This window comes from Magnolia sinica, chromosome 6, assembly GCF_029962835.1.
Source record: "Magnolia sinica isolate HGM2019 chromosome 6, MsV1, whole genome shotgun sequence".
In the NCBI taxonomy this organism is placed as follows: domain Eukaryota; kingdom Viridiplantae; phylum Streptophyta; class Magnoliopsida; order Magnoliales; family Magnoliaceae; genus Magnolia; species Magnolia sinica.
In genome coordinates this window covers 78,134,127-78,145,513 of record NC_080578.1, presented here as the reverse complement: position 1 = coordinate 78,145,513, position 11,387 = coordinate 78,134,127, and the positions used below count along the sequence as shown (strand labels likewise).

Below are 11,387 nucleotides of genomic sequence, written 5' to 3'. Positions count from 1 at the left end.
TGGGTAAGCGTTATTGTTCTTTACTCAATGATTCCCTTATAGTTATTCTTAAGCTGACTCTCTTTTAGGCAGGAATGGCTAAAGCAGCTAGTTCAAAGAGGAAGAGGTCAGCCGTAGTGCGCCCTCCCATGAGCGTGATCTTGGCTGCTGAGCCGAGGACTAAGGTGACGGCTAAGAATAAGAAGGCTCCTGCTGCAGAACCTGTCCCAGTTAGAGCCGTGCTTGTACCAGCCTCGACCCCAGCCCCTGAGGCGCAACCCCCCGAAGCTCTAGCCAGAGCTAAGCCCATCACCATTCTGACCCCAGACTCCGAGAGGCAAACCCCTGAGGCTCCACACGCAATTCCTATCTACCCTCCGGGGATCGGGAGAGAGGTTGTCGAAGATTCTCCCGATGCTGAGTTCTCCCATCATGGGGGAGCCTCCAAGGTCCCTACTCGCTCTGCCGCCCACCTTACCGCTGCTGAAGTCAACTTCCTGGCTGGCATAACTGATGCCTTGGTTGGGTATACAGCCATGCCCGAGGTTGAGGCTCACGCTTCCGAGGCCAGCAGGGTGGGGAGAACAACTGAGCCTACCTCTCCAGAGGATTTTCCTCCTGGTTATCATATGTCGCTGCTGAATGAGTGGGTGGCCAAACACATGCCCGAGTAGTCCATTGGTGACACCCTCTCCCATCCTTATGACTCGTTTATGAATGATTATGCCTCGGTCTGCTATCAGGCATTGCCGATGTTTGTGGCAGTCAAGGACAGGCTGAGGGAGATTGGTCGACTCGAAGTGAACAAGGCTGAGCTCGAGAAACTTTTGAAGGCCTCGACTAGTGAACAGGAGGATTTAAAGAGGCTCGTGGAGGAGGGTTGATCGAGGGAGCTAATGCTTCAAGGCGAAGTCAACCAGGCTTGAATGCAGCGGAGCATGAGCTCGTGCATCTGTAAGGTGTTGTTAAGCGCACAGAGACTTCCATCGAGCGTGTAGAGGCAGACAATGAGCGGCTCTCAGCCGAGCTCGAGAGGGCGAAGCGTGAAGCTGCTAAGGGGCTGACTCAGCAAAGGGCTGTCCTCGAGGCCTGAGCTGCTATGGAGCTGCACAAGCAGCGGAAGGAGCTCGAGGCTTTGGCGGCCTCGTGAGCCGTTGCGGTAGTGAAGGAGTACAAGGAATCTTCGAAGAGATCCGAAGAGTTGGATAAAATGTATCTCTATGCTTACAACGACAGTCTCAGCGAGGTTCGAGAGCTCCACTCCAACATCGACCTCAATCCCCTAGGTGCGGATGAAGCCAAGGTGGCTGGCGTAGGTCTGACCAATGCGCAAGAGGCTGGAGACACCCCAGCTACTGCCGATAAGGCCCCCAACGCTCAACCTCTTAGCTCAGCGGTTGGCCCCTCCACTCAAAGGGAATGACATATTTTCCTTTTTTTACTTCAGACAATCCTTATGGTTGTTTGGATAATCTTTAACCTTTAATTCGTGGACGCTGATTTTTGTTAAGTGCTTATGGTTGATTTATTTTTGTGAATTTTTATAGAATGACGGGCTAACTTCTTCTTTATGGGGTCGACTCATCGAAGGATATCATTTCTGCACATAAGAAATGGTCCCTCGTAGCGTACTCAGATGTTGTAGTAATTGTTTAGTAGATAGTCTGAAGTGGAAAGTAGAAAATCCTTTATTAACGTAGAAAGTAAATAATCTGAAGTCGACACATCAAGTCGTTCCGACCCATACATTGCTTTGCCCTTAGGGGTAGTAGATCTTTAGGTGCTCTACATTCCAAGGGTGGGTTAGTGATTGTCCCTCCAAGTCCTCCATGCAGTAAGATCCTGGCTTTACTGAGCTGATACTTGGTAGGGTCCCTCCCAGTACGAGCCTAGGGACCCTACTCCGGGTTCCGTAATGTTCTGGAAGACGCGACAAAGGACTAAGTCCCCTTGTCGGAACCGCCTTGTTCGGACTCTGGAGTTGTAAAAATGGGCGACTTGCTGATGCCGAGCTACGACTCTGAGTTTGGTGATGTCCCGTGCTTCTTCAATCAAGTCGAGGCTTGCTCGACATTCTGGTCTTCCTGATAGTTCCTTACTCATGCAGTGGGGAGTCCTATCTCGACAGGGACGACTGCCTCCGAGCTATAAGACAAAGAGAAGGGAGTTTCTCCTATCGATGAATGGGTCGTGGTCCTATAGGCCCAAAGGACTAATGGGAGCTCGTCAACCCAGTTACCTTTAGCCTTCTCAAGCTTCATCTTAAGATGATGTTTGATGATTTTATTCACTGCTTCCACCTATCCATTGGACTAAGGATGACAGGGTGAAGAGTAAGCATTTGTGATGTTGAGCCCCCGGCACATGCCTCAGAATTTGTCGTTGTCGGACTACTTCCCGTTGTCGGACATGATAGTGCGGGTGATCCCGAACCAACAGATGATGTTTTTTCACATGAAATATGTTACCTTCTGCTTGATAATTTTTGCTAGCAACTCGACCTCGGCCCACTTGGTAAAGTAATCGACCGCCACTATCGAGAATTTGGTTTGTCCCTTCCTAGGAGGTAGTGATCCGATGATGTCGATCCCCCACTAAGTGAATGGCCAAGGCCAGCTCATAGGGGTCAACTCTTCAGCAGGCTACCTCAATACAGTAGCAAACCTTTGACATTTATCACACCTTTGCATGAAGTTCTTTGAATGTTCTCAGATCGTTGGCCAAAAGTACCCCTTACGTAGTATCTTTTGAACCAAGGCCCGACTTTCGGAGTGATTTCCGCAGATCCCTTCATGGACTTCTCGGATCACATATTCGGCCTCGTCGGGTCGGAGACACCTTAAGTACTGCTGAGGGTACCCTTTCTTATATAATGTGCCACCCATCATGACGTATCGTGCTGCTCTGACTTTCAGATGTCGAGCCCCCAACCTATCTTGCGGGACCTCACCAGTAGTGAGGTACTTTGTGATTAGATTCATCCAGCTCGAAGTCATCTTTACTGGATTGATCATCTCTTGGTCGGCCCGGTCAGCTCGGTCAATGCTCGGGTTATCTAGGAACTCCACGGGGACGACCGTCGGGATCTTCCCTTCCGTAGCTGAGGCCAGCTTTGCAAGGGCATCGGCCCAAGAGTTCTTGACCCTTAGGATTTGACTGATGACACAGTTCTTAAAAAAAATTGTCAGTTTCCGAGCTTCAGCTAAGTAAGCAACCATCCTTGCCTCCTTGGCCTCATACTCTGCCGAAATGTGGTTGATGACAAGCTGAGAGTCGCATCGCACATCAAGGAGCTGGACCCCTAGATTAGCAGCTAGTTTGAGTCTAGCTAGCAAGGCTTCATACTCTGCTTTATTGTTGGAGGCCTTGAAATCGAGCCGAATGGCGTACTAAATGGTGGTCGAGTCAGGTGCTACTAGGATGACCCCTACCCCGGCTCACTTCGAGTTAGGTGACCCATCCACAAATAGGGTCCATCTATCACATTCTGCTTTCATTTCAGCCTCTTCAGGAGGAGGTACAGCTAGAGGGATAGTCGACATCGCTTCTAGATTATACAATGTCTCCAAATTTGTTTCTCCAATTTTACTGCTCGGAGCTGTAAACTCAGCTATGAAATCGGCCATGGCTTGACCTTTGATCATCGTCCTTAGACGATACTAGATGTCTAACTCTCTGAGTTCTATTGCTCACTTGGTAAGCCGTACGAACACCTCGGGCTTCTGGAGGACCTGTCGAGAGGAGAATCTATAAGGACAATGATGGAATGTGCCTAGAAGTATGGCCGCAACCTCCGAGCAGAGACGACTAGGCTGAGGGTTAGCTTCTCTATGCTCGAATATCTGGTCTCAGCTAGGACTAAAGCCTTGCTGGTGTAGTAGATTGAACATTGCTTGCCCTCCACCTCTTGGATGAGCGCCGAGCTAATAGTTGAGGTGGGGACTGCCAAATATAGAAATAGGGGCTCACCTTTTTTGGGCTTGGACAGCAAGGGAGGTGACCTCAGGTACTTTTTCAGCTGCTGAAAAGCCTGCTCACACTCCATGGTCCATTCAACTTTCTTGTGGCCCCTCAACTATTGGAAGAATGGCAGACACTTGTCTGTGGCTCTGGATATGAATCGTCCGAGTACTGCGATTCATCCGGTGAGGCATTGAATCTCCTTCATCATACGAGGCTGGCTCATGTTGAGCAAAGCCTTGATTTTGTCGGGGTTCGCCTTAATGCCCCTCTGGCTAACTTGGAACCCAAAGAACTTGCCTGAACCTACACCAAAAGCACACTTGGCGGGATTTAGCTTAATTTGAAATTCTCGGAGGTTCGAGAAGGTAACTCCGAGGTCTGCAACATGGTTTGATGCTTTGATGCTTTTGACGAGCATGTCGTCGACGTAGACCTCCATTGTCTGACCAATCAACTCGGCAAACATCTGATTTACCAGTCTCTGGTACATTGCCCCAGCATTCTTCAGGCCAAAGGGCATAACCCGATAACAGTAGAGTCCCTTGTCCATGACAAAGGCCGTCTTCTGCCTATATGGCGGTGCATGGCTATCTGGTTATATCCAGAGTATATGTCAAGGAAAGTGAGAAGCTCATGTCCAGCCATGCTGTCAACCAGTTGATCGATCCGAGTAGGGGAAAGGTGTCTTTGGGACATGCTTTGTTCAGGTCCAAGTAGTCTATGCAGACTCACCACTTCCCATTAGCCTTTTTCACGAGGACCACATTTGCAATCCAGTCCGGGTAGTGGACTTCTTCAATGAAGCCTGCGCTGAGGAGCTTCGACACCTCTTCAGTAATGGTTGCATACCTTTTGGGCTCGAATGCCCTCCTCTTCTGATTTACCAGTTTGTTTTCAGGGTCCACATTCAGCTTGTGAACCATGATCTCAGGAGGGATTCCCACCATGTCTTCATGCGACCATGTAAAGACGTCCTTGTGCTCTCTGAGGAATTTCAGCATCTATGCTTGTTGCTCAAAATTTAGCAACGATCCGAGTTGAATAGTTCTTCTTGGATCAGCCTCCTCAAGCGGGACGGTTACCAAGTCTTCTGTGAGTGAATCCTTCACAAGATCCCTAAGGTCGAGCAGGTTAATCGCTAGGGCTTGCTTTGTTGAGCCCTTCCTAACTGCCACCGAGTAACATCTGCGTGCCTCGTACTGATCTCCTCGGACATACCTGACTCCTCCTTTAACAGGGAATTTCATCATTAGGTGGTAGGTGGATACGATTGCCCTCATTACGTTAAGGGACGGTCGTCTTAAGATGACGTTGTGCATCGACGACACATTTACCACTAAAAAGTCTACTAGTAGAGTCACCTGACTCTTCCTTTCTCCTGCTGTAACTGGGAGGGAGATGACGCCCTTGGAGATCACCTTATCTCCGACAAACCTGTGCAGTGGAATTTCACGGGTCGGAGGCGTGACCTGTCTATGCCCATCTTGTCAAACGCCTCAAAGTAGAGTACATCGGCTGAGCTCCCGGTGTCGACTACGATACGGTAGATTTTGTGATTAGTGATCTGCATTGCCACCACCAAGGCATTGCCGTGCAGGTGCTGGATGCCTCGTGCGTCATCCTCTGTGAACGTGAGGCTGCAAGGACTTATGTTGGGCTCCTTCCTCAGTCTCTCTGCCAAGCCGATGCAATGCTTAAGATCAATGCATCTTGAATGGGCCTTGTGGGCCCTGTTCAAGTCTCTGCCACCTGATAAACCCCCAAAGATTGTCCAGATCTCTAGGGTCTCGTCCTCAAACTTCTGTGGTTATTCATCCTTCCGAGTCTGCTTCTCTTTCTTGACATACTGACACAAATGACCCTTGCGGATGAGCGTCTCGATCTCATCTATCAAGTCGATGCAGTTGCTGGTATTGCGGCCGTGGTCACGGTGGAAGTGGCAATACTTACGTTTATCCCACTGGCCAGTGTCTGTCTTCATGCAACTTGGCCAATACAACAACTTCTGGTCTCGGATGTCAAGCAAGATTTTCTTAGGGAACGTGTTGTGGGGAGTATACGAGTGGAACTTCCTCTCTGGCTTCCTGCTCAGCCTTCGATCTCGGGAAGCATTGTCGTTCGACCTCCTCTTGTCCGTGTGGTGCCTCGCCCTCTGCCTCTTCCCCTTGGATGATTGTTCGGTAGCTTGATTGTTCTTACGAGAATTGAAGAACTCTTCAGCATTCGTGTATTTCTGAGCTCGGCTCATGAGTTCGCCCAAGGTACTCGAGAGATTTTTCCCTATGGAGAATAGGAATTTCCCTTCCTTAAGCCCATTGATCATGGCGGACAATGCCATCTTGTCGTCATAGCCGTCTACATGTAGGGCTTCCTTATTGAAGCGAAAGATGTAATCCTTCAATGAATCCCCGCTCTTCTGTTTGAGGGTAAGGAGATGAGTAAACGGCTTGTGGCTCTTCTTGTCGACAATAAACTAGGTCAGGAATAACTTGCTGAGCTCGGTAAAACTGTTGATGGAGTTCGGCTTGAGCTATCGATACTAGTTCCTTGCCGATTGTAAGTGCTATAGTTTATAGCCCTTTTTGTTGTCAAATCTGTGGTGTTAAAGACACTGTTACGAAGCTTGCATCTGTGAAGAACAATGGTCTACTCAAGATCAGCTTTGTTTAACAAGCACTGTTCACAAGTCAAGAATCTTAAGAAGCTTTCAAGTTCAACCTCAAGATCTCAAGAAGCTTTCAAGTTTGAGCTCTATTAAGACTTCAAGCCTTGCTACTTTCAAAGGTCTCTTATCTCCTACGTTCAATATCCTTACTTCACTATTGAGGTATGACTGGCCTTAGGTTAACCTTTAGAGTAGGTCATTCTAGATATATAATTCATATGTTTTATATAAGTGAGTTTAGGCTGTTCTAAGACTAGTCCTGGACTTCGTTCGACTAGTCCTAGCACTACTTCGACCTGTCTAAGAATTTCCTAAATCAGTCGTAAGTTTATTGCAAAATTCAGATATTTTCTATTTGGCTTCGACTAGTCTTAGGGTTTGTTCGACTAGTCATATGAACAGTGTCGACTGTTTCTTCGACATATCATAGAGCTATGACTCAATGTACAACATTGAAGATTAGCTAGCTTCGACTAGTTGTGTGAAACCTACGACCAGTCGAAGGGGACCTACGACCAGTCGTAAATCACCTACGACCAGTCGTAAAACTGTCAGATCTTATTACGCCCAAATTTTCAAATATCTATTGGTTCTACGACCAGTCGTAGAGGTCTTTAGACCAATCGAAGATGTGATTTGTTGACCTATAAATAGAGCACGAATCTCAGAATTAAATAATGAAATTGAAGCTAATTTAATTTGGCATTCTGAGAGATAAGTCTATGTACCATTTTAAGCTAAGTGTGCATATTTAATATTCTCTTTCTTTAGCTTTCCTTATTTGATTTTGTTCCTGTATTCCATTCTTATTTGAAAAGTGGAATTGTTGTATTCCGTCTTCTTGGAATCAAAATCAAATAGAGCTATGCCCAATTTGGTTTAATTTAAAATCTATTAGAACCTAAAACCATTATAAAGAGAGTATTGGACATTGAATTTTGACATTCAAATCTCTACTCTGAGTTGGTTCTTCTAGGCTGCTACAACGAAGGAGAAATTCAGGTATTTTACATTTGTGTAATTTGCTTTCATTTGATTTTCTTTTGGGATTTGCCAGAAAAATCTCATTGTATTGGTTATCTGAGGTGAGCCAGGAAAACTCAGAAGAGGGGTGTTTTTTTAATTGTGTAAGCACACAGAGAAAAACACAATTGTGAAGGCTTTTGGTGAACCTGGAAAACCTATCTTTGATAGTGAACGCTGATATCCCCTGTGTGAGGATATTAGGAGTAGAATAGCGCTGTGTGGCTGTTGTTGAACAGTTGGTGTACACATAGGCAAACCACTATAACTCTTTATCTTGTGGTTTGAATGCTTACTTAAGTTTTTATCTCTTTTCATTCAAATTTGTGGAATGTATGTGTGGATGTGAATGTTGTAAAATTTACATTTCAAGCATAGTGGGAATGTTGTAATAATTTAGTCTGAAATTCCTAAAATTTATTTCAATTTCTTACTATTTATTTATTCCTCTTCGGTTTGAGTTTTTGAAACAAAGGACGTTCTAGAAATAAGGTTGTCCTGCCATAAACCCTTGGTTTTTATGGTGTAAGGTTGTCCTTAGAACTGAATTCGTATCAACCTCTCAATACTTGTTTAGTAAGGTTGTTTTTATTTCAGCATTGTAATTTGATTTAGTTTATTTGGCTATCTATTTTTCTTTATTCCGCTGTTAAAGTTTTATTTTGGCATTGTCCTATTCACCCCCCCTTTAGGACATATTGCTAGGCCATTTCAAGTGGTATCGGAGCCTAATAGCTCGCTCTTATTGCTTTTTATTTGGATTTAATTCCTGAGCTAACGATCTAAGCTATATATAAGATGTCAAATTTTGATAGCCTATCAGTCACTAGGCCTCCACCCTTTGATGGCTTAAACTATGCCTATTGGAAAGCCAGGATGAGGATCTTCCTCAAATCAATGGATGAGAGTGTGTGGCAAGCCACAGTGACTGAATGGAACTCACCTACCACTAAAGTGACTGGTATTGATGGTTCAAAATCAATGAGAGTAACACCATATTTCTCATGGACCACCCTTCAGAAAAATGAGAGTAGTGCCAATGCAAAAGCACTAAATGCAATCACTTGCGCACTATCACCGGATGAGTTCAAAAGAATCATATCCTGTGATACTACAAAGCAAGCCTGGGATATATTAGAAATGACACACGAGGGTACTACAATTATCAAAAAATCTAAAGTCCAACTCCTCACAACCAAATTTGAAGAAATTCATATGGAGGAAAATGAAATGTTTATGGACTTTTACACTAGATTAAATAACATTGTAAACTCAATGTGGGGTCTTGGCGATAAAATCTCAGAAAGTAAAGTGTGTGCAAAGATACTACGCTCACTTCCTGAACGGTTCAACTCTAAGGTAACCGCGATCCAAGAACTTCGTGATACGGACAATATGAGGGTAGAAGAACTAGTTTGTTCTTTCCAAACCTATGAGTTAAACTTTAAAGCTCTTAAAAGTAAATTTATCGCTCTTAAATCTTCTAAAGAAAATTCTAATTCTAAAGATGATATGGCTCTTTTAGCGAAAAAGTTTTACAAGATTTTCAAGAGTAAAAAGAGGGTTGATTTTTAAAAATCAAATGATAAGAAAAGATCAAAACCCAAATCTAAAACTTGGAAGTCTTTGAAAGATAGTCAATGTTACAACTGTCAAGAATAAGGGCATTTAGCAAACAAGTGTCCCAAGAAGGACAAACCCAAAAAGAAGGGTATGTTGGCAACTTGGGATGAATCATCTGATTCTAAAGCTTCTTCTGAATCAGAAGATTCTGAAACCAAGTCGGGCAGTGAAGTTAAAGCCCTTATAACTCTAGCCAAATTCACTTTTTCAGATCATGATGATTCAACTACCGAAGAAAATCTGAATAGTGATTATGAAAATGAAGATGATTTTCAAGATGCTTACAATGCCTTATATAAGGAAAGTTGTAAAATTGCTGTCAAACTTAAACTTCAAAAAGAAAAGTTTTTTAAACTCAAAGAATGTTTTGAATCTCTTGTTTTAGAAAAATCCCAAATTTCAGATTATTTTGAAAAATCAAAATGTGATTTAGAATTCAAAACCTCCTTGATTGAAAATCTGAAATCTGAAAATGAGAGACTTAAAAATGAAGTATCTTCTCTTCTGAGTTTAAAGGATACATGGAGGTATGCCTGAGGAGATCCAAAGTTAAAAAAACTTTTATCTGGATCTAGAAAATGGGGCGACAGATCCGGGTTGGGCTATGATAAAAATGTTCCTCCTAAACAAAAGTATACTTCTCCTAAGTTTGTGAAAGGAGAATCCTCTAACTCAAAAGGGAAAAACACTAGTTAAGGTTTTTCTAAAAATACAAAAGCTTTTCAAAAACCTAGAGGCAGTTATGTCAATTTCAAAAATCAGAACAGAAACCCACTAGCTAAAAAGATAGTGGATTTACTCAAGGAGCTCTTAAAATCTAACTCAGTAGATCATTCTTATAACAACAGTCAGAAGAAGACCAACTATACTCCTAAACCCAAAACAGTTCTGAAATGGGTTCTTAAAGTTGTCTGCTTGGTTGCCCACACCGCTTTCAAAGCAACAAGCCATTTAAAGTGGTACCTAGATAGTGGATGCTCCAGGCATATGACAGGCGACAAGGCCTTATTCACCGATCTTAAAGATATGACTGATGGGTCAGTTACTTTTGGTGATGGAAGCAATTGTAAGATTATGGGCCAAGGTACGGTTCAACTCTATAACCTTCCTTTGTTTAAAAATGTTCTGTATGTTAAAGGACTGAAACATAATTTTCTAAGCATATCACAAATTTGTGATAATAATCATAGTGTTCGGTTTTCTAATCAAAGCTGTGAGATTCTAAACAACAAGGGTTCAGTAATACTAACTGGACGTAGAACATCTGAAAACTGCTATATTATTAGTGAATCCAGCTCATCTAATCAATTGTGTTACATGGTCCATACAGACGAGACTGATTTGTGGTGTAAACGTCTTGGATATATACACTACCGAAATCTATATAGATTGAGCAAACAAGAACTTAAAAGAGGTCTACCCAAACTACAAAAGTTAGATAAAATATGTGGTGAATGCCAGATTGGCAAATAAACGAGGAACTCACACAAAAAGGTAAATTTCAATACCACATCAAGAGCACTCGAGCTTCTCCATATGGATCTTGTAGGACCAACCAGGACGGAAAATCGAGGTGGCAAAAGATATATCTTGGTAATAGTAGATAACTTTACTAGATATACATGGGTTATCTTCTTAAGGGACAAATTAGAAACCTTTGAAGAAGTGAAAAAGGTTCTTAAAAGGATTCAAACTGAAAAGGGTTTTCAAGTCAGTAAGATTCGTAGTGATCATGGATCTGAATTTGAGAATAGTGGTTTTAAAAAGTTCTATAGCGACCAGAGAATATTACATGAATTCTCAGTGCCCAAAACTCTACAACAAAATGGAATAGTTGAAAGGAAAAATAGAGTGCTTCAAGAAATGGCTAATGTCATGTTGAACAGTATGAAGCTCTCTAAGAATGTTTCGGCTAAAGCAATCAATACAGCTTGCCATATCATTAACCAGGTTTACACTAGTAAAGGTAATAATAAAACGGCTTACGAATTGTGGTTCGATAAAAAGCTTACTGTCAAATGCTTTCGAGTTTTTGGCAGCAAGTGTTATATTTTACGAGCTCGTGAATATCTGGGAAAGTTTGATACGAAGAGTGATGAATGGATCTTTTTAGGATACTCTTTAAACAGTCGAG

At 43.3% G+C, this 11,387-nt stretch overlaps 1 protein-coding gene across 1 annotated transcript; it reads right to left on the bottom strand.

The window, feature by feature from the left end:
- Positions 1 to 5,356: 5,356 nt before the first annotated feature.
- Positions 5,357 to 6,280, bottom strand: LOC131249664 (uncharacterized). Its single transcript, XM_058250445.1, has 2 exons — positions 5,794 to 6,280; positions 5,357 to 5,691 (listed from the first exon to the last, which is right to left on the bottom strand). The coding sequence occupies exons 1-2, from the start codon at positions 6,278 to 6,280 to the stop codon at positions 5,357 to 5,359; spliced, it is 822 nt and encodes a 273-aa protein (XP_058106428.1).
- Positions 6,281 to 11,387: the final 5,107 nt, after the last annotated feature.